The sequence below is a fragment of the Doryrhamphus excisus genome, chromosome 17 (genome assembly GCF_030265055.1).
Source record: "Doryrhamphus excisus isolate RoL2022-K1 chromosome 17, RoL_Dexc_1.0, whole genome shotgun sequence".
NCBI classification, from domain to species: domain Eukaryota; kingdom Metazoa; phylum Chordata; class Actinopteri; order Syngnathiformes; family Syngnathidae; genus Doryrhamphus; species Doryrhamphus excisus.
In genome coordinates this window covers 11,630,762-11,652,371 of record NC_080482.1, presented here as the reverse complement: position 1 = coordinate 11,652,371, position 21,610 = coordinate 11,630,762, and the positions used below count along the sequence as shown (strand labels likewise).

General features: G+C 44.0%; 3 protein-coding genes across 5 annotated transcripts; 1 reads left to right on the top strand and 2 right to left on the bottom strand.

The window, feature by feature from the left end:
• The first annotated feature begins 88 nt into the window (after positions 1 to 88).
• Positions 89 to 2,206, top strand: lysmd1 (LysM, putative peptidoglycan-binding, domain containing 1). 3 transcript variants are annotated; one of them, XM_058052957.1, is made up of 4 exons: positions 89 to 154; positions 290 to 573; positions 940 to 1,247; positions 1,460 to 2,206. In XM_058052957.1, exons 2-4 carry the CDS (start codon positions 382 to 384, stop codon positions 1,614 to 1,616), a joined length of 657 nt encoding a protein of 218 aa, XP_057908940.1. In that variant the 5' UTR covers positions 89 to 154; positions 290 to 381; the 3' UTR covers positions 1,617 to 2,206. The 3 variants fall into 3 exon arrangements, with proteins under 3 accessions (XP_057908940.1, XP_057908941.1, XP_057908939.1); XM_058052958.1 differs by having other exon boundaries at positions 96 to 154; positions 370 to 573; XM_058052956.1 differs by having other exon boundaries at positions 102 to 573.
• On the bottom strand, positions 2,175 to 11,339 carry tnfaip8l2b (tumor necrosis factor, alpha-induced protein 8-like 2b). The gene is made up of 4 exons (XM_058052955.1): positions 11,032 to 11,339; positions 10,910 to 10,961; positions 3,044 to 3,363; positions 2,175 to 2,919 (listed from the first exon to the last, which is right to left on the bottom strand). Exons 1-4 carry the CDS (start codon positions 11,080 to 11,082, stop codon positions 2,677 to 2,679), a joined length of 666 nt encoding a protein of 221 aa, XP_057908938.1. The 5' UTR covers positions 11,083 to 11,339; the 3' UTR covers positions 2,175 to 2,676.
• A 4,122-nt stretch (positions 11,340 to 15,461) lies between these two features.
• LOC131105720 (soluble guanylate cyclase 88E-like) lies at positions 15,462 to 21,132 on the bottom strand. The gene is made up of 16 exons (XM_058054127.1): positions 20,956 to 21,132; positions 20,498 to 20,630; positions 20,232 to 20,406; positions 19,700 to 19,791; positions 18,950 to 19,207; positions 18,720 to 18,864; positions 18,521 to 18,646; positions 18,326 to 18,446; positions 18,085 to 18,247; positions 17,879 to 18,025; positions 17,659 to 17,805; positions 17,331 to 17,487; positions 17,147 to 17,256; positions 16,885 to 16,974; positions 16,653 to 16,771; positions 15,462 to 16,510 (listed from the first exon to the last, which is right to left on the bottom strand). Exons 1-16 carry the CDS (start codon positions 21,081 to 21,083, stop codon positions 16,141 to 16,143), a joined length of 2,481 nt encoding a protein of 826 aa, XP_057910110.1. The 5' UTR covers positions 21,084 to 21,132; the 3' UTR covers positions 15,462 to 16,140.
• Positions 21,133 to 21,610: the final 478 nt, after the last annotated feature.

Genomic DNA, 21,610 nt, shown 5'->3' with positions numbered 1-21,610 from the left:
GTTTTGTGGTTGAGAATGTGACTTTATTTTAATTGATTCGCTCAATAATAAAAAAATCCGAGTATTCTACTTGTCCATGAACGCCTCGCCGTGATGCACGACGGGAGTCGCAGCTATGGCAACATACGGCAGCAGCAAAGAGACGAACTTCACCGTAAGATTAATGTCCACTTTTTCCACGTTTACGACCACCTTTTGTCTACTGTTTGTCATTGTAATGAAACCAGCCGTTTTATTTCGGTGACGTTTAAATTTAGGTATCTCATTTGTTAACTAAAATGTATTTCAGGTCAACACGGTTGTCATGAGCGAACAACCATGTTTGCTATGAAGCATTTTACTGTCTTGAGAACTTGACTTGGTGCGTAGTGATTCCGCGTAATGTCGGCTGAGAAGCAGCCTGTGGCCGCCGAGGGGAAGCAGCCTGTGGACGGCCTGCTCTTCGGCAGTCGCAGCCGGTCTTACGGCAGTCTGGTCCGGTCTAATCGCTCCCCGGTTCGCGGCAGATTTGTACAACATGACATCCAACCAGGAGAAACCCTTCAAGGTCTGGCTTTGAAATATGGAGTGACTGTAAGTACACTTTTCCTTGTCAGCTAAGCTAGTTTAGTCACTTTAACTGCTACACAGTCAAAGTTGTGTTTTGCCATTATAATAATTTAACTGTATTCAAACTATGAGCTAAAGCCCAAGTAATAGCACCATGTTAAAAGTAATGTGTAGTGTAGCATAAATGCATTCTTCTATTTTTATATTGTCATGTTTCGGATTAATCTCTTTATGCCATTTGTTTGTTTCAATCCCTTTTTAGTCCCATCTTAACCTGCTCATTTTTCTGAATTGCAAGCGACAGATTGATTGCACTTTAACTAATGAATGTCGTAATTCTGTGAGGGTAATGAAGCTGTATGCTAACAAGTAACTAATGTTGCCTTCCAGATGGAACAAATTCAAAGAGCCAACAGGCTGTACACTAATGACTCCATCTACCTGAAGAAGTCCTTGTCCATCCCTGTCCTATCAGATGTGGAAGGACACACTCGGGATGAAGGCGGACATAAGAGTGAGGGTGAAGACTCTGTAGAGGCGGCAGGCCGGACTTGTCCATATAATGGCCTCAAAGCGAGCCCCTCTTACCAAGAGAAGACGACAGAGCTCACAGCCAGGGATTTTTTGACAAGACTTGATGGCCTCATCAGCGAGTCCAAGCAGGCTGCAGCCAGAGGATGGAAGGATGCAGAGAAGAGGTAAACCACACATTGAACGCGTGCAAAGAATGTTAGCTTTGACTGCTGTTTACCAACCAAACATTTACGTTTTATATCCCCCGGTTGATATTCTGATGAGCATAATTATGTCTATGGCTCTTAGTTGCCATGGCAACCCACCACTTGGTGTTAGGCAGGAAGTTCGTTTTTTGCTAAGAATGTTTGATTGTTCATCTTCCGTCTTCTGGCAGGGTTACTGACCTGGAGGCTGTGTGCTCCAGCAGAACAAACGAACAGCAGTCGCCTTTACGACGGCGTCCCCCGGCGCTGCACGTGACAGTGCCGCTCACTACCACCAAGCTCACTATGAAGCTGAGGGAACAAGAGGATGAGATCTTTGAGCTGTGACCACTTCCTGCTCGATCAGCAACAGAACTGCACACTATTTTTGCCATCCTGCTGTGTGTGTGTGTGTGTATACACTTATCCTCAGGATCGATTTAAAGGGGACCCATTATGCTTTTTCCACTTTTATTAATAGGTGCAGATTCTGGAAGATCTAGAAATCTTTCTGTGCTGGTTATTGTGTGTAGCTGCTCCGTAAGAGTCCACAAAAAAAGAGCATAATTGGTCCCGTGTAAGCACTTAATCTTTGTTTTTTAAATCAGAGATGGACACTGTGGTCTCGCAGTGATCACATGGAGGCTGGTCACATGTTGATTTGGTCACATGATGGTCATGGGACAGGCGTGTAGCTGCCATACGTGCCCAATTACACTAGCTAACACTGTTCTTATTAACTTATTCACTCCTAACAGTTTGTTATAGCTTGTAGATGTGCAATAATGATTTTAATACTAATATATGCAATGTTGAGAGAGAAAAAGGCTTAGTTTTATAGCTTTTGTAAAGTTTATTAAACATTTTTTTTCTTGAAATACTGAGTGTGTGTTTGTAATGTTAAATTGTAAAATAAAATAAAATCCCAATGTAAAGTGTCTTCACATACATCACTTGTTATCCTTTTGGTGCATGTTGGACAGAGAGACCACACCCACAAACTATTGCTGTCACAGTTATTTATTATTACTGTACAATTATTATTGGCTATTTCTTGGATGCTGGATTGTTCAGTGTATTTTTCCCTTTTTGAAGCATCCTTCCGACCACCAGAGGGCAGCATTGTATCTGAGTATTCTCCCTCTTCAAGCCAAGTTAGTGGGCCAATCATGCAGTAAGTCTAGAAATTAAAATAGTGGATAAAGTGTGAACTAGTTACCTCTTTGACCTCTCACATGAACACCCCAAAACTAACAAACAAAATCTCAATCAGCCTCTCCAGCAGCTTGATGTTCTTGGAGAACCTTTGAGCTGGATGCCTTGTTCCCAAGTGGAATGTCTGGCAGGCGCCTCAATTTCCTTGGTAGCAACAACAGAGATGTGCATCTCAGTCTGGTCCAATTTAGGGTCATATCGTCCCGTCCTCCACAAGTTTGTTGAGTCCTTTGCAGATTCGAGACAGGTTGGGCCTGAAGTGCCCATCGGGTTCGTACAGCTTCGTGAGGAGCTCGGGGTCGGCGTAATGGTTGAACACATGGTTGATGCGGCCGTGAGATTTGGGGGTCAGGTGGGTGTTGACCAGTTTGAGCAGCAGGTCCCTGCAGCTGGTCAGCAGCTCAGCCATCACCGTCTTGTCGAAGGTGAAGTCCACCTGCACACAGGTGATGTCACATGACTGACAGGTGTTCTATAAGGACAATGACCTTCCACCTTTACAAAGGTCACAACACTCAATGATCTTGTGTACTGATGCACCTGAATGTGTGAATGTGTACCTCATAGAAACTGATGGCCGTCATTGCTCCTTGGTGCAACTTCTTCTTAAAGTCCTGTGCCATGCTGAGCTCCTCTGTGCTGAAGCGGTTGTTTCGGAACAGAAGGCCAATCTTCACGGCGATCTTGATCAGGTCCTTGATCACCTTCTGGGCCTCAGACTTGTTACCCGAGTACTCCTTGGAGTAGCGGTACAGTTCGTCCAGGATGTCACTGGCGGTGTCGTCGATGAACATTTGGACGGAGGTTTTGTTGGCCACGCTGCTGAGGATCTTCTTCTGGACCTTTAAGGCCATGTCCTTGGAGCTGAAGTGGTCCATGTCTGAAAGGGAAAAACATTTTTTTTTCTTTGTGTCTCTTGTGGTGACCATTAATTCATTGATTATTACTGCATACGTATTAGTAGCAGCACGGTGGTGAACAAGTGGTTAGCATGTAGACCAGAGTTCGAATCTCCACTTCTTTGTGTGGAGCTTGCATGTTCTCCTATGCATATTAGCAAAAATTATTTTAATCTTTCTTCGGATTGGGAATCTTCACACTACATTTTTTGGAAACGTCCTTCTTATTAGTCGTCTAGTTTTGATCAAGCAGATTCAATAAGTGACAAACAAAAGAAGTATCAGGACCAACAACATTCTCACACCTGCTTGTCAAGGTGAACAACAATAATCAGACACATAAAGAGCAGCCTAGTGACTGTTGTCTCACATAACAAAAAACAAGTTTAAAGTGAAACTGTTACTGCTCTTAGTGATAACTAAGCTAGCAAACAGTGACACATTTGGTTTGTTTGTGTCTGATTTGTCATGAGTGATGGGGGAAAAACACCAGTAAAGTGACTCCACTGAGGTTTTTAATGTCTCCGCTGGGGTAGTCAAGCACACACACACACCCAGGAGAGGTCATCAGTAGACCTAAGAAGGTCCGATGTTTACCACTGCATCCAGTTAATTCCACAGTGATGACGCAACCTTGGGAGTTCCAGGCTTTTCCTCAGTTATTCTTTAGACATCTCTCTTTAGAGCAGGGGTCTCAAACACGCGGCCCGCAGGCCAAATGTGGCCCACAGGACACTTTTTTTATGGCCCCCGTCTTGATAGGAAAGTTTAATGTTAGTGCGGCCCACGCAAGTTTGATATGGATGCTGTATGGTATCATGTACCCAGAAAAAATTATTACGTTTGATTAATGTTCATGTTAAAGGTTAAATAACTGTTAATAGTTATCCTCCCTATCCGTGTGGAAGTGGTAAGTTTTTGGCTATTTAAGTTTAAAGGAAATAACTTGAAGGCTACCGTTTAGGTCGCTAGCTCTCTAGTTTGCGAGTTAGCATGTGTCTCAAGACCCTGCAGTTGCGCAATATGTTGTACATAAAAAGAGTATAAATGTGACTATAGTCGTGTTTTGTCATGTCTACAGGGCTCTAATAATGCTTTGTTCATTTTAATCTGAAAAAATAATTTGTCTACCCACCAACTATATGTGGTTTCTTAAGTTTTTATTATTTGCCGTTTTATTGTTATTATTATATTTATTTATTTATTACGGATTGATTGATTTTCTTTAGTCTTGATTTGTTTATTTATTTTTCATCTTATTTTGTGTAGAAAAAATTATAAATTTGAGAACAGTGGAATGTTTTATCAGAGCTTTACTTGTAGAAAATCGAAACCAAAGCAAAGTTTATTCATTTTCCTGTTTTTAATAAATGCGTCCCAGTCTCGTCCAGACCCTAGCTCCAGTGGCCCCCAAGTAAATTGAGTTTGAGACCCCTGCTTTAGAGGGAACCAGGAAGCAGACTGGGAATCATCTTCCAGTTGCAAGACACCTCAAAGACTGTCACCCCCGCAAATAACTGCCCATTTACCAAAGTAGTGGTTTTTAATCCGTCAGATGATTAAAGTGCTCAGTGCTGTGTTATAGTGGCCTACATGGATTGAACAAAGCTGATGTGAAGGGTTCTGGTGTCCTAGTAGAACAGTCCATCTTGATAAACAAGTTGGACAGCATCCGTACACGCTTACAAACTCAGTGTGTCAGATCCTCAGTATGTGTGGTTCCACCGAGAGAGCTTTATCTACTTCCTGTCTCCAACAGGCTCAGTTGAACAGCAGAAGAAGGTGAATGTGCAAAATAGAGCAGCTCTTGTGTGCAACTTTTCTGCCTGTGCTGACAAGTGCTGGAGGCGAGTCACATAGCTGAGGCAGGCCCACGCCTGTTTGCTCCACATGTCATCACCAGAACAAACGGCTACAATTCTGACCCAACGGCATGTTTAATCATGGCTCTAGAAGGGGAACCACTATCTGGGATTCTGCATTCATGCACTGAAGAGAACTTCAGTGCAAACAGTGACGACCGCATAGTCATTTTAACGTGCACTGTGGGCCCATTCACGTGCACAGATATGAACAAGGAACAAGTGTCGCATTTCTTACAGCTCGCTTACAAAGGCTGCCTTTTTTCCTGCTGGGAATTACGTTCATTGTACGTTCATTTTCTACCGCTTCTTCCTCACGAGGGTCGCGGGGGGTGCTGGAGCCTATCCCAGCTGTCTTCGGGCGTGAGGCGGGGTACACCCTGGACTGGTCACCAGCCAATCACAGGGCACATATAGACAAACAACCATTCACACTCACATTCATACCTATGGACAATTTGGAGTCACCAATTAACCTAGCATGTTTTTGGAATGTGGGAGGAAACCGGAGTACCCGGAGAAAACCCACGCATGCACGGGGAGAACATGCAAACTCCACACAGAGATGGCTGAGGGTGGAATTGAACTCTGGTCTCCTAGCTGTGAGGTGTGCGTGCTAACCACTAGACCGCCGTGCTGCCTGCTGGGAATTAAAGAAGGTTCATTAGATGTGTTTGTTTTATCAGTTATGATGGAGGAGGAGTCAAAGCGCTGAGGAGACTCGAGCTGCAAAATCAACAGCTTTTCCCACAGGTCTGCTGTTTTATTGTAGTGGGGGTAGATGACATCATCGTCTATTGTGCACATGACGCAGACCTCAGCATTTTTGCGTGGACAGGTAAAACAAAGCCTTTTGGTTTGTGCCATACAGGAAGACATAAGCAACATTATCTCACCACTGTTATGTGTAAGATTCTCTTACTGGTTTTTAAATGTCTTAACGGCCTTGCCCCTTCTTATTTATGTGATCTGCTTTTACCATATCAACCCCCGCCGACCCTGCGGTCCTCCGCCACTGGCCTTTTAACTATACCAAAACCCAGAACGAAAACCCACGGTGAGGCAGCATTTAGCCACTATGGCCCCCACCTGTGGAACAGCCTGCCGGAGAGCGTCAGGACTGCAGAGACTGTTGATGTTTTTATCTTTTTAGTCCTATTTTATGCTCTTAGTCTTTAGCTTTTAACTCCAGTGATTCCTCAGGGGGGGGGGGTCCTCCACACTGGGGGCTGTGTCGGGTCATCCTTGGGTCCCTTTGACCCGGTTCCTCCCTTTAATGTGGGGGTCCGCCCGTCTGTCGGAGTCGGGGGGCCCGGGTGCTGGTCCCCCGATGGCACGGCCTGCGGCTCCTCCCAGTGTGGACGGCCCCAAAGGTGGCGTTTCCTTGATCCTCAGTGCCATGCCATGTCACCTTATTGTGTGTGATTGTGTGTGTGTGTGGGGGTGTGTCTAGTATGGAGGGTGGGAAGGAGGGGCTTTCTTTTGTTTCTTTGTTTTTCCTTTTAATTGTAGTAATTGTTTTTAATTCTGTAAAGCACTTGGTGTTGCATGTCTTTGCAGGAAAAGTGCTATACAAATAAAGTTGATTTGATTTGATTTTGTTAATTTTTTTTGTCATATCGCGAGTGAGACTGTTTGATGACCATTTGTCGTTTGGGCTCACAGTGATGTCAAGCAAGTTATTGTCAGCAGCTGTTTTTAACTGCTTCTAACTGCTGCTTCTGCTTCTGTCATAGATAAAAGAATGTACAGGATAGGAAATTGTGCATTGTTATCTTTGGGGTACCAAATGAAGTGTCAAGTAGCTGTGTATCTCAATGGGTCGGTGGTCTTTGTCAGACCACTTGTCCAGTGCGTCGCTCTACCATGAATGTCGTGAATGGAGTGTTTGGTCAGTGCCATTGATCATGTCGATGGTTGTGCTGCCAATGGAGTGAGAAGGACATTGAAATATCCACCGAAGAGACCCTCAAGTGTGTGTCCAGCCAAGAAGCATGTAGGCGGACTGTAGCACTAGTAAATATTTAGCATTCCTCACATGTAACAACATGTTGACGTAAAACTCTGGTCTGTTTGTTGAGGCTTCAAAGTGAAGCAAACAAGATGAAAATCAGAGAGATCTTTTGGAAACTTCCTAGACCTCACCAAGCCTCAACGCTGCATCTATAATCGCTCTCAACAATGACAACGTACCATAAAAATGCGGAAAAGCAAAGCTGCAGTATCAGAGATGAACAAGGAAGACTTTGTTTGTACAAAGACCGTCATTGAAGGTTATCCACTTTTAGATAAACTGACAATGACCACAAAACTGTGGTGCTGTAGTGTTTGTGTTAGCAGCGCTTGTTCATCCAAGTGTGCATTTACAGTCACATGACTTACATACGTCCCCTTATACACTCAAACATGTGTTCATGAAGAACACCAACAGCTGGAATAGTGTGGCTGTGTCTCAACTGGTGCACTTGCGTACTTAGTCTTTTAGTGCAGAAGTACATTCACAAAAAATCAGGAAAAAAAGCAGTAGTTTTATAAGAATATCATGAAATATTGAGAGAGTGCAGTCATAATATCAAGAGAAAGCATAAAATTGGAAAAATGATAGGAAAAAGTTGTAATATGAGTAACAAAACAAAGACAATGTTGCGATTATTGGAAAATTAAGTTTGGAAAAGTTAAAATATTACAATATGAAAATGAAAATGTGAGAGTGAAGTCAACATGTGAAGAGAAAAAAAATACAAGATGAAAGTTGAAATACAGTAAACCTCGGATATATCGGATTCAATTGTTCCCACTGGTTTTGTCCGACATTAGCGAAATCCATATGCGTGTACCGGAAAATGTCCGCTTTACGCATATATCGGATTTATATCCGGTATATGCGTAAATCGGATTTTATCCGTTATAAAAAGGCACTTCCTTGACTATGTTTCCAATGTACCTGGACGCGCAGGCAACGCTGCAAACCCTGCAAATGACGTCGTATAACGGCCTGTCACGATTCGGCGAATCGGAGCGCCACGATGCGGCCATCCGATATATGCGAGGGAAATTTAATGGAAATGCATTGGAACGCGACTGGAGATTTTGTCCGAAATAGGCGAAATCCGTTATAAAAAATCCGATATATGCAATGAATTTTTATTGGAAATGCATTACAGAAAAATTGGTTCTTTTTTATCTGTCCGTTGTGAGCGAATGTCCGATATATCCGAGTCCGATATATCCGAGGTTTACTGTATTTGTAAAAAATAAAAAAAAAAACAGCAAAAAGTGTAATGTATGGAGAAAAATGTCATACTAATGTACTAGGTTTTAATAGGTCACTGGTAACACAAAGCTGAGATGAAGGATGTTTTTTTAAAATTTTTAAATGAAAAAAATGTCTCAGCATATGTACTACGTATGAGTATAAACGAGTATGCGTTATGCATAATGCATTTTTGCCGGATATGAGTATGGAACGAGTATATGTCGTCATTATCAGTGTATCAGTGTGTAAGGAAAATGCTCATTATGTATTCACTCTTCACACTCTAATTGGCCAATCACACGCAGCGACCTCCTATCCCGAGACGGTGAGGAGTTCAGTAGTGCAATTGGCAAGTTGAAAACAGTTTTCTTTGGTTTGTATCTAAAGTAATTTGGTAAAGTTGTTCTGTATCATACGCGATTACGCGGTGTGCAGCGCTGCAGTGCAACATTAGGTACACTTGCACACGCGCACAAGAGCGTGTATGGCTGACATACAATATTACTCTTCTCTCAATACGTTGCAGTATGCACCTTGCAATCTAAACCTGTTACTACACGGTGCATTTTCAAGACAGTCACTGATGGCATTTTTTTCTTTTCTGCTTGTTTCGGGTGGTTTGGCTGGTGATATAAAGTCAGTTGGAAAACTGCTTGAGCATAGTGAGGAAATGGAAGACCACACAGTTCTAGTTAAGGCTCGGAGTGGCAGGCCAAGAATAATCTCAGATAAGAAGAAGCAAAGGATGGTCAGTCAAACTCAACCCACAGACCAGCTCCAAAGACCTACAACATGATCTTGGTGCAGATGGTGTCACCCTGCATCCTTCAACTATTCAGCTATTCTGGGAAAGTCATGCAGAATAAGCCTTTTATGCGCACATGCCACAAACTGAGTCGCTTGAGGTATGCTAAAGCACATTTCGAGAAGCCAGCTTCATTTTGGAGGAGCTGTAGACTGATGAAACTAATATTGAGTTATTTGGACATAACAAGGGGCGGTATGCACCGCGGATGAAGACCTGCCTACTTCTATTATTGCACACTTTCTGTAAATTCTATAAACTTAATTTCACTTCTCATCTATCACTGTAATTATCTGCTATATGATATATTTATGGCTGATCCTAACAACCAGTGATTTATAAAGAAAAAAATATTGGAAATTATCAGGGGTGCCCAAACTTTTTCAATTAATTAAATTAATTAAATGTACAATTTATAAATATTTTAGAAATAAATTTATATTTTTATATATTTTATAAATAATTAACAAATAAGTCTCAAGGATCACTTGCACACATACACATATAGCTGAATAAAAGAATCCATATAGTAACTTCAGATCAACCTAAATCAATTTCAAAGTAAAGATGTCTTTGCTCTTTAAGCTCCGCCCATTTCCGGTTAAACCACACCCACTTCCGATTCATACCCCGCCCATCCCGTTCTTCTGTCAGCGGATGCAAATACAGAAAATTTAGATCTGTGTACAGATACGGATACAGATAGTGGTGTACTCGCTCATACTTAATATCTAGCATCTACGTCCAGCATCCTGTCATCTACTAGTATACATTGTACTGTATACATTATACATTGTACTCATCCGAGTAGCATCATCAGTTGATGCTCAATGACTAGGTGACACACTAGGCTCGATAAGAGCACTCTACTATAAGGAGTTTGGCTATGGTCATGTAAATACAGTATAGCCTTAATGCAGGATGAGGTTCACACAAATGTGCAACATCAGCCTGAACTTGTAAATGCGCACTCAGGAGGGCTCATCCAGAATTTGACCTCTCGCACCCGAAACAACAATAACGCTCCTCGACCAACGAGCCATGATGGCAGTAGCTTGAAGTCATCTGCTTCCTCCAAAAGTTCTGCGTACGTCTTCATGTTAAGTGTTGAAAGTGCAAAGAGGACATTGTGCTGTTTCTCCTGAGCGTTGCACAAGTAGACGTTGCTCAAGCTTGCGGCACGTCAGCCCTGCCCCTAAAGGGAAGCGAAACTGACAGCTGACAGTTGGCCGCCATCATCGCTGCCTTTGTGCCGCCAAAGTACTCCTCAATGAGTGTGATCATCTCTCAGTGACTCCCTGAGCCAACAAGCCGGCAATCACTGTGCCAGCCTACAGGGGTGTATATGTGTGTGTGGTTGTGGTTGAGGAAGGGGTGGGGGTCCGGTCCAAGTCCTTGTTGAGCAACTCTTGGCCTGTGCTACACACAACTTAGCTCCACATGTCAGCCTGCATGTGCATACATGTTGCGGCATTCGCGCTCCTCGCACATGCATCTCAACATGGAGGACAGCATCAAGAACTCTATTTGAGGCTTTTCCCGCCCAACAGTCTGCTAACAACGCAAATATAATAATGTGTAAGAGAGGGGTTGGTTAGTCTTACCTGAACTTGTTTGCAGTGTCCTCCTCCCCCTGGATGTGGTGGTACGTGTCCTCTGTGTCACAATGACAACGCTCTGACCTCAATGGCAATGCTTCATTTTAAACAAGAAAATCTGCACTCACGTCTAAGTCGTCTGATAGTGTGGACTTGTACTTCCTTGAGGAACTAAACATGCATTGACACACCCCTCTGTGTCTTTGTATGTGTGTGTATGAACAAGTGTGTGTTCTTGTGTGTGTGTGTGTGTGTGTCTCTCTCTCTCTCTCTCTGGCTCTCTCTCCCTGCACTAACTTGTATGTGCGGCCCTCATAGATTGAAATGTAAACTGCTGTGGTGCCCCCCGCTCATCCCACTGACTGCTTGTGGACTGCTGACGTTGTGCGTCTGCCCGTCCTGACAAGTCAACGCACAAAGAATGCAGTCGTAAGCCAGCCGTGCAGCCGCCTGAAAGGGGAGCGGCTTAAAAACCTATTTGTGTGTGTGTGTGTGTGTGTGTGTGCGCGCTCACCTTTAGTGGAATGCAGCTGCTGTCAGTGCTGCGTTCACTCTCTCTTTCATTTAAGGCAGAAAGCAAAATGTCGACATATTTATCCCAACACACATCCGACAGCCGCATTCATGTTTTGTATTTAGTATTCATCACTTCATTGTACTTGACTTTCACCCTAACTGAATTTGTCTTGGAGAATAATAAAGTACGTATATACGTATCTATTGTCTGACAACAATGGACTGCCTCGGATGTGAGCAACATTTACTTTAATTGATTAATTTCACAGTCGTGTTTTGTCATCAACACATACGACTTTGTAGTAGTAGTTCAAATAACTGGAGTACAGTTGATCGTCGCCACTTCACGGTTTAAATTCCAATCTATTGTGGTTTTCAAAAATATATTCATTAATAAATCATACTGTTTTGTGGTTGAATATGGCCTATTTTTGGTTAAGAATATGCCTATTCAAGCAAATAATATGTATTTCCCCCAGATTAAACATTTGCAAGCATAGAAATGGAATGGCTAAATGAATGATGTATAGTATTCTACACTTGGTGTCAGTAATGTTGCTATAATGTTTGGTGAGACACACAAAAGCACCAGACTTGATCACCAAAACAACAGGCTTGCCAAGCTAAAACTCAACTCTGAATCTCTGACGTCACTTCCTGTCTGTCCACCACTTAGCTCCTCCAGTGAACACATTTAGCGACACACACCAGCATAAGTCTTATTTATGTTTAAAATGGCTTCTTAACTCTCGTGAGGATAAGCGTTAGAAAATGAATGAATGGATGAATGAATGAACTCTATCTACTATATTGGATAATACAATTGTATAGGTGACACTAATGATGGCCTGACTCATGGATGATCAATATTGTATCGAAATGGGCAGCATAAAATCCTAATCGGAGCAATATTTATTATTCATTTATTTGGTGTTTTTATTTGGTGATTGTATTCAGTGGAGAATTTATCTGTCAGCATTTTGTAAATTATTATGTTTCATTTGAAAAATCATTAAAGCTGTTTAAACCAAAGCTAAGCAGTTTTAGGTTTAGTTTTTTACGTTTTCTTTCCTTACTGTATACAAAACCAACCAAACTGTAACCTAAAAACAGAGTAACAAACTGACCTGTGAGTGTGTGGTACTGTTACACCCGCATGCAGTATGGAGACCGAAGCAAAATTTAAATATGACATAAATACAATATTGAAATATCGTATATAGTATGTCCAAATGCTATAAATGTGTGATTGTGTAATTGGAACAGTAAAAAAAACTTGACAAAATGGCAAGGCTGGAATCAAAGTGAGAAGTAGAACATTAACTCTCATCTTTTCTAAACACACCTCTCAATGGCATCCACACACTGCCAAATGTTAATTGCTGCCAGATGTGAGGGGTCGGAGGTCACTCTGAGATGCAGCTGGACAAAGAGGCGGGCCTGTGCGGGCCGCCGCCCCACGGTGGAGCGGCGTGGCCCCCAACACACCTGCCTCTTTGTGTGGCCTCCTACTGGACCCCTCGCAGACAAATGAACTCCACTGAAAGACTCGCTCGCCACTGCTGAAGCAGGTCTGTTGCCATAGTAACAGACAGGAAGTAGCCCTTAAGCGGTTTCCTGTCGGCTTCCTCTTTATCGTGTAATGACATCTATCAAGGAATCAGTGGGTGCTCGACAGTGTCTTTTTGTTTTTGCATGTGTGTGTGTGCGTGTGTGTGTGTGTGAAGTGAAATGAGCTCCACTTAAGTGCAGGTTAAACACTCATGTTTTAGTTTGTCAGATCTTAGCAGACCCTTTAGTGCTTCCTCTTATGTTGGATTAGAGCAGTGGTTCCCAAACTTTGCACAGTCACGTACCCTTCAGCCATGTACCCCCTACTCCTGCACCCTTAAACATAAACCTCTTCATTAACTAGAAATATTGAATATGAGTAATTAATTAATTAATTAAGTAATTAACCCTTATTAAATAATAGTTAATTAATCAAATACTAAGTAATTTGGGTTCAAAAATATGTATTTTGCATGTGGAAATTTTGATCAAAGTTAGGTCCTGCCTAATGTTGAGATCCTTCCGTTTGAATGGGTTGAACCTGGGCTTCACTTGTGTCCATTTGCAAATGCTATCAAGTCCATTCCATTGCATTCTCCTCCGCTTATCCGGGTCGGGGTTGCAGGGGCAGCTGTCTCAGTAGGGAAGCCCAGGCTTCCCCGTCCCCGGCCACCTCCTCCAGCTCCACCGGGAGGACACCAAGGCGTTCCCAGGCCAGCTGTGAGGCATAATCCCCCCAGCGTGTCTTGGATCTGCCCCAGGGCCTTCTCCCAGCTGGGCATGCAACTGGCTCCTTTCAATGTGAAGGAAGAGGAGGAAGGGATCTTCTCAGATGACTGAGCTCCTCACCCTCACTCTTAGGGTCCAGCTACCCTACAGAGGAAACCTGCCGTTTGTATCCGCAATCTTGTTATTTCAGTCACGACCCAAAGCTCATGTTCATATGTGATGGTGGGAACCTACTAGATTGACCGGTAAATTCAGCTCTCTTTTCACCATGACGGTCCCGGTACAGCGACCGCATGACCGCAGACTCTGCACCAATCTGGTGAAGACCATGAGATACTTGAACTCCTCCACCTGGGGAAGGACCTCATTCCCAACCCGGAGGGAGCACTCCACCCTCTTCCGACTGAGAACCATGGCCTCTGATTTGGAGATGCTGAGTCTCATTAGGACTATTAATAAGCCCACACCAGTTTGCGAGTAAAAACAAGAAGAGTAGAACAAGGTCCAGCCCCTCTCAAAGAGTTTGGTTCCAGAACCCAAACTGTGACCCTAGGTGAGTCCGACTATATCTAGTTGGAATGTCTCAAACTCTCCAAATTCGGGGAACTTCCCCACCAGAGAAGTGACATTCCATGTCCCAAGAACCAGATTTGGCCGCGAAGACCAGGTCGCGTGCTGGAGCCTATCCCAGCTGTCTACCGGCGAGTGGCGGGGTACACCCTGGACTGGTGGCCAGCCAATCACAGGGCACATATAGACAAACAACCATTCACACTCACATTCATACCTATGGACAATTTGGAGTGGCCAATTAACCTAGCATGTTTTTGGAATGTGGGAGGAAACCGGAGTACCCGGAGAAAAGCCACGCATGCACGGGGAGAACATGCACACAGAGAGTGGAATAAAATTCAGTTCTCCTAGCCGTGTGGCCTGCACATTGACCACTCGTCCGCCATGCTTCCGGTCTAGTCAGTCACAGATATTTTAGATCCATTTCCAAAATCGACATTTCCTCTATTTGAGCGTTAAAAAGCCATTCTCCAGGTTGCCGACTCCACTTTGGGAACCTAGGCATGAGAGGTTGACTCAGACATCTGCTTGTGTTGCTGTGACAATGACCACAACCCCTCACCTCCACACCAATGAGTGAGTGCAGACGTCACAGATGTAAAAGTCCAATTGGAACTTTTGTCTGTTTCCTTTACATTGTATGTACATTGTGATGATGCGATAGTGAAATTCATACAGAGCACCCAGTATAATACCATATTATAATACCAATACTAATACACCCATAATAATAATAATAATAAACATGGGCGGCACGGTGGTTGAGTTGAGTTAGCACGCAGACCTCACAGCTAGGAGGACCAGGGTTCGATTCCACCCTCGGCCATCTCTGTGTGGAGTTTGCATGTTCTCCCCGTGCATGCGTGGGTTTTCTCCGGGTACTCCGGTTTCCTCCCACATTCCAAAAACATGCTAGGTTAATTGGTGACTCCAAATTGTCCATAGGTATGAATGTGAGTGTGAATGGTTGTTTGTCTATATGTGCCCTGTGATTGGCTGGCGAACAGTCCAGGGTGTACAGTGTACTCTCGTCCGAAGACAGCTGGGATAGGCTCCAGCACCCCCACGACCCTCGTGAGGAAAAAGCGGTAGAAAATGAATTAATGAATAATAAACACATACATATGTGTATAGAGGCTGTACATCCATGTTTATATAAATACAAACTATCATACATGCAGGCATACAAGTCATCGTACTAAATGACATACAGTAACATAGATGTGTAATAATGTGTCTACTTTCAACAAAACAGATGATGATTACACTCAGTGGAGGTTTGTCTGCAACATAAAGGCCTCAATACAAGAAAACATCTCCCCAAACATTCTCTATTGTGTTGTCATTATGAGGGAAAGTCAAATTATAAAAACACAAAGCATCAAGGACATCATAAATAAACTGTGTTGGTGTGTCCTTGTGCACAATCAAATGCTTATTATTTTTTGTGTTGTACGACAAGACGACTTTAACTTGGTGGTCTGAACGTTTTATTTCATGCCGTATTGCTCACTGGCGCCATGTTAAATTGAAACGTATTGAAATCTGTCATACTTCCTTCTTCCGACCTCTACCCCCTCACCATGCGCTGGCGTCATGACACCACAGCATCACCATGTCATGATTTCATGTGCCACGGCATCACGATGATGTCATATTGTCATGGACCGCGGCATTATGATTTCATTATGATGTCATGTTGCCGCGGACTCACAAGGTCATGTCAAGGCGCCCCCACATTAGGATATCATGGCAACATCACGTCACAACATCATGATGCCGTGGCACCATGTCATGGCGTGATGGTGTCATAATGTTTCAAGTTGTCAACATCATGACATCATGGAACCTGGCGGGATGATGGGGCCTCAGAGGAGAGTGCAGGAGGCGCTCCTCATGGGCAGGTTGGTGGGCAGCTTGGCATATTGCTGCCTGAAGCTGTTCCTCTTATTGTATAGGAGCGGGCCCGGGTTCTCCAGCCCATCGGAGGGCGGCAGCAGCTCGGACATGGCGTTTCCCTGGGAGGCGTCCACCTTGGCGCCCTTGTTGTTCTTAGTCTTTTTGGATTTCTCTTTTTCTTGAAGTTCGCCTGAATTAGTGAGGGCCTCGTTGGCAGCCTCCGCTTGGGGCAGGGCATCCGGTGGGAGGTCGCTGGGGCTCGGCTTACCCTCCGCCTGCTCCTCGCCACCACAGATGGGGAGGCTTGAGGCCATGCGTTTGACACTGGGGCTCGTGGAGCTAACACAAAAATAAATAGAGACAAGGACATTTTATATTCTTAAGACAAGAAAGAATATTCTAAGAACATATTTACTTCCACTCCAAAATGTAGGACACACCATGCAGAGAAGATATCATCTACTTCAATTGGTCTTCTCACCCATTAGAACTTTTGTCCTCAGAGTCCTTCTGCTCGCTGCTGTAACGCAGCTCAGCTGGAGTCTTGAAGGAAAGATCTTTCTTTCCTTTCAGCCAGTAAGTCTTCATGTAGCCTTTACCCTGCAGCATATTAGTCATGCAGTGTTGGCCAATTTATACACAGTATAGTAAACCTCTTTTTATACTATTTATATTTCCATAAAATATTTCCCATGAAAGGAGAAAGTTGTTACCTTGACAAAGATCTTTCCCCTCTCCTCTATGATGTAGGGCTCATGTTCAAGGTGGTCTTTGGTGGTCTGACTGATGTGTATCTGCATGCCCTGCTCACACATACACACGTTTAAACTACATCTCTTTATAATGAATATTGATCTATTTAGCTGATACATTTAATTGTAACGTCAGTGAAGGCAACTGGCATAGCTGTCGTTGTTTTAGCATGTAGCAGCTAGCTGCCTAAAGTGAGTAGTTGAGGTTAGTTAGGTTAGTCACCACGCCATTGCTTTCCATCCTGGAGGCTGTGTTCACAGTGTCTCCAAAGAGACAATAGCGAGGCATCTTCAGACCCACCACGCCAGCCACCACCATTCCCGAGTGGATACCTGCATCACCATTTCCCATTTATAGCTATTATATAACAGTGACAGATGCACACATTAGTAGTTGGACCACTCACCCACTCTGATCTGGATGTTGTCCCCAGTGGACGGGTCCTTCAGATGGTCGATGGAGCTCAGCATGTCCAAGGCCATGTCGCAGATGTGATGTGCGTGGAATGTGGTCTTGTTGGGAACACCCGCCACCACCATGTAGGCATCACGGATTGTCTCTACCTGCACCAGAGGGAGTGAGACCATTTTTGTGTTTCCACAAAGTCGGAAGTATACAATTGTCCAAAATGCGTTGCTAAGATGAAGAATGAAGATTCATTGAACTATGGGCTCTAGTCCAACCTCTGGCTAGGATTGGTTCATTCACATGTAGTCACAGTGGAAGGAGCCAACCTTGTAGACGTTGTGCTTCTCGCTGAGCGTGTCAAAGACGATGTAGATTTCGTTGAGCATGTCTACCACCTGCATGGGCGTGATGTGGATGCAGATCTCATTGAACTTGACCACGTCGCTGAACAGGATGGTCACATCAGGGAAGACCTAGAACTCATGCAAGTTACTATGGTGCACATGATGATGGTGGTGGTGGTCAGTTCTTTCAGTTGAGACTTACTTGACATGTTTCCAAAGCTGTGATTCCCTTCCTGAGGCGGTCGGCCACGGCTTTGGGGATCATGGCGTACAGCAAGGAGTCTCCTCTCTTCTTCTCCTCGTCCAGCTTCTTAATGATTTCCTGCAGCTGAGCGTACTTTTGTTGCTCCTACAAAATTAAAAAAGTCAAATTATCATCTGAAAGACATTGTTGCCCCATGACCAGACCTGGATAAGCACAGGCATTGGATATTTCTGAACCTGGTCAAGGGCCAGCTGCAGCTCAGCCGACTGCTGCGTCCCAGCCAAGATCAGCTCTCTGCTGGAGTCGTGCAGGTTCAAGTCATTGACGTAGACGCCCATCTTGATCATGTCCTCCACTGTCTCAATGCTGCAGAGGGAGGACAAGATGTTTGAGACCAAGGTGTGGACATATGAAGACATTAAGACAGATAGAGTTTGATCTTACATAGGCGTCCCCAGAAAGATGAGGGAATCCCACTGGGGGACGTACTTCATCTGGCCTTTCAGGTGGAGAGGCTTTTTAGGGGGCTCCCGCATGTCTTCAAAGATGGTCTCACTGCATTTGCCTAAGTAGGAACAGAAAGCAGTTTTTCAGTTTGTTATCATCATCCAAAACTGAAAGGACATAAGATGATCTGACCTGTGACTGTCTGGAAGGCCAGCAGCTCGATGTCTTCGCCTCCAGAGTTAGCAGAGCTGTTGTACTGAGTCAGAGAGCTGCTGTACTCCTGGTCTGTGCCCTTCATCTCCTCCACTGACTTTTGTTCTTCACACAGGACAAACACTCAATGAGGACCAATTGGTAAAATGAGTCTGGACTTAGTGTGGGAAATAAATGCCTCTTTCTTCTTCTTTCTTGACTTTCTCGCTCTCCTCTTTCTCTTCGGGTTCCTCTTTGTTTAATTTGGGAATGTTGACTTTTTGTTTGCTCTCCACCACTGCTTTAGACAGCAGCTCAAAGACGTTGTTCAGGTGGGTGTAGATCTGTCACAGGAGGAGGGAATACAGTTTCATGTCAGCCGGTAGTCGTCACATAAACATAAACAGGCCGTGGTTGCTCCACACTCACATTGTCCCAACTGAACTCCAGCATCGGCCTAACCAGAGTGAACTCCTCGTTGACCTTCTTGCCCTGGAGGTCAGAGAACACCTCTTTGAGGCCGTCGCCAATGCGGTACATGGTCATGTCGCGCCGGAAGATGACACTGAAGGGGAACATGTCAAAAAATATACCTCGCTTCATTGGAAGCTTCTCATAACTTGGTGCTGTTTTTTGTTGGGGCATGCGGTGCTTGAAGGCGGCATTGTCAAAGTTCATCTTATAGACCTGAACAAGGAGAGGGACATTCATGAGACCACATTCTTCAGTTCTGTCGTCTTTATTCTTAGCAAGCAGAACTTCAGCCAGAGATATAGTTCTTGCGACTCTCTGAACAAGAAGCTTGGAGTTGAACCCTCAGTTTTGACCCCATTGATTTTCATTGAGAGTTACAGGGCAATATTAAAATAAGGAACCAGATTTGGCTGCTGAAGACTGGTCATTTTTTCAAGGACCCATAATACCCTCATCTGCAGACTCTTGTTAATCATGTTCTATGTATAATATCGATATTGATCATTTGTATATTAAATCTATTAAGTGTTCCAACCCACAAATCAAACAGTGAGCAGAGGTCATGCTGACATTGGCGACTCTCTCCTGTCGCCTCCCTCGATCCCTCTCCAGTAAACACTTATCAGCGTCCCACCAGCCCTGCTTGTAATATGATGGATTCATTTCCACTTTGATGGAAGTTGGGTCAAGGTTGAGTGTACGTACCACGTACGTCATCTTCTCTGTCTCCTCTTTGGACAAGATCTCCACTTCAATGTCTGTGTTGTAGAACTGGCGGCCCACTTGGGAGAGTTGGCCTGCAGAGGGTGACGACACACAATTTTATATCATAGACAATGTACTGGGACAGATACAAGAAGTGAAAAGTCAAGAAAATGTGGTGCATTTGCAGCTAAAACAGGTTTTACTGCAAATACTTTGATGGAAATGTAACATGTAACATGAAGATTTTAGAATGTGTCCATTTGTGAGATCACTGATGCCAGACCTGTCCTAGTTCTTCCTTATCTAAGTCCTCCAAGCATGCCTTCATAGACTTTGCTTTGTACACTGGGAACAGAAAAGATTCTTCCCCAAAGTTTTCCCATGGAGTTGGACGCATACAATTGTGAATGAAGAAGTTTCAGGGATAAATAAGGAGGTCCAACCTATCGTTCATTCATTTATTCAGTCATTCATTCATTAAAAGCTGAGACTACTTGCAAAGCGGTCATGGAGTCAAAAGCGGTAATGTCACCTTTAACAAACTGTGTGAAGCCTTTGCGGGTGCTGCGGTAGTGCAGCGTCAGGCTGGTCTCACACTCCTCCTCCACACAGAAGCTCGGCGGCTGCACTTTGGGGAAAGAGAAGCGAAAGTACTCGTGCAGGTTATCCAGCTCATTGATGAAATCGCGCACATTTCGTCCCAACACCTGCAAAAAACAAAGACACTACAGTGTAGTTATACTGTATGTCACTAATTAAGAGTCCCTAAGACAATTAATGAATGAGTCTTTGGAGGACCTTCAGGATCCGCTCATAGCCATAGTTTCCAATCCTCTTGACCATGTAGACTCCAAAGGCATACATCAGCTCATCGTGGGTTTTTCCCAACACTTCACCAGCTGCTTTTGCAAGACGCAGGATAAGGTTGTCACTGGGGGAGAGAACCAGTTAGTTAGTTAATGGATCAATGCTTGTTGTACTTTTAGATGTTGGTAATGGTAATGATAATGGTAATGGTTTTATTTCATTTGATCAGATTACAATTGAGTGCATCACATAATCAGTTCACAGTTCCACATGTCCAAAAGGAGTAGGAAGAAGCAAAGCTTATTAAATCCTACCCCTCTATCTGGTACTTTTACAATCACTAACTGTTACATTTGTTCACTTCCTGAAGTGATGTTTATTTGATACTTATTTCTACACTTTCCATACTTATGTTTCAATCATCCTGACCGTGCGTATGAAGAACCTACTTGTACATCTGATGCCTGACAAACTTGAGGTGAGGGATCTCGGCTCGGTTCTCAATCAACCGCCACACGTCTTCGCCATAGGATTCGTTGATGTAGTCGTTGACCGCTTCCAAGTACAGGCCGTACATCTTCACAGGGCTTGGGTAGGGGATCTCCGGACCACTGCCCAACTTAACTGTTCAGCTGAAGGTAGACCGGAGTGTTCTGGTGAGAACAAAATATGCACTTCCTCTCAAAATGGTCCGGAGGAACACTCACTATAGTCCTGCTTCTTCAGCACAGCAGCTCCATCTGAAGAAGAACCACAACCAAAAATCCAAAGTGGGGAAGGTGGACTCTGATCTGGGTGTCCCAGCAGCACCGACCAGGTCAGACTCAGCAAAAGTCGTCAGAGGTGATTCCAAAAATGTTGTTACTGACAGAAGCTCAGCGTTGTGTCGTCTGCAGCTCAACCTCAGCATGGACCCCTGCTCGGAGCGTGCACCTGCAGATGACATGTGCGCCCCCTTCCCTCCCCCCCACTGATACTCTGCTGTCAGGTCAACAGGTAACTGGGTTTAAAATAGCAACGACTGAGCAGTGTTTCTGTCAGCTGGTAAAGAAAAGAGATCCACTTTTGCCCCGAGCAAGTGTCAGCTTGTGTCTTCAAACTGCA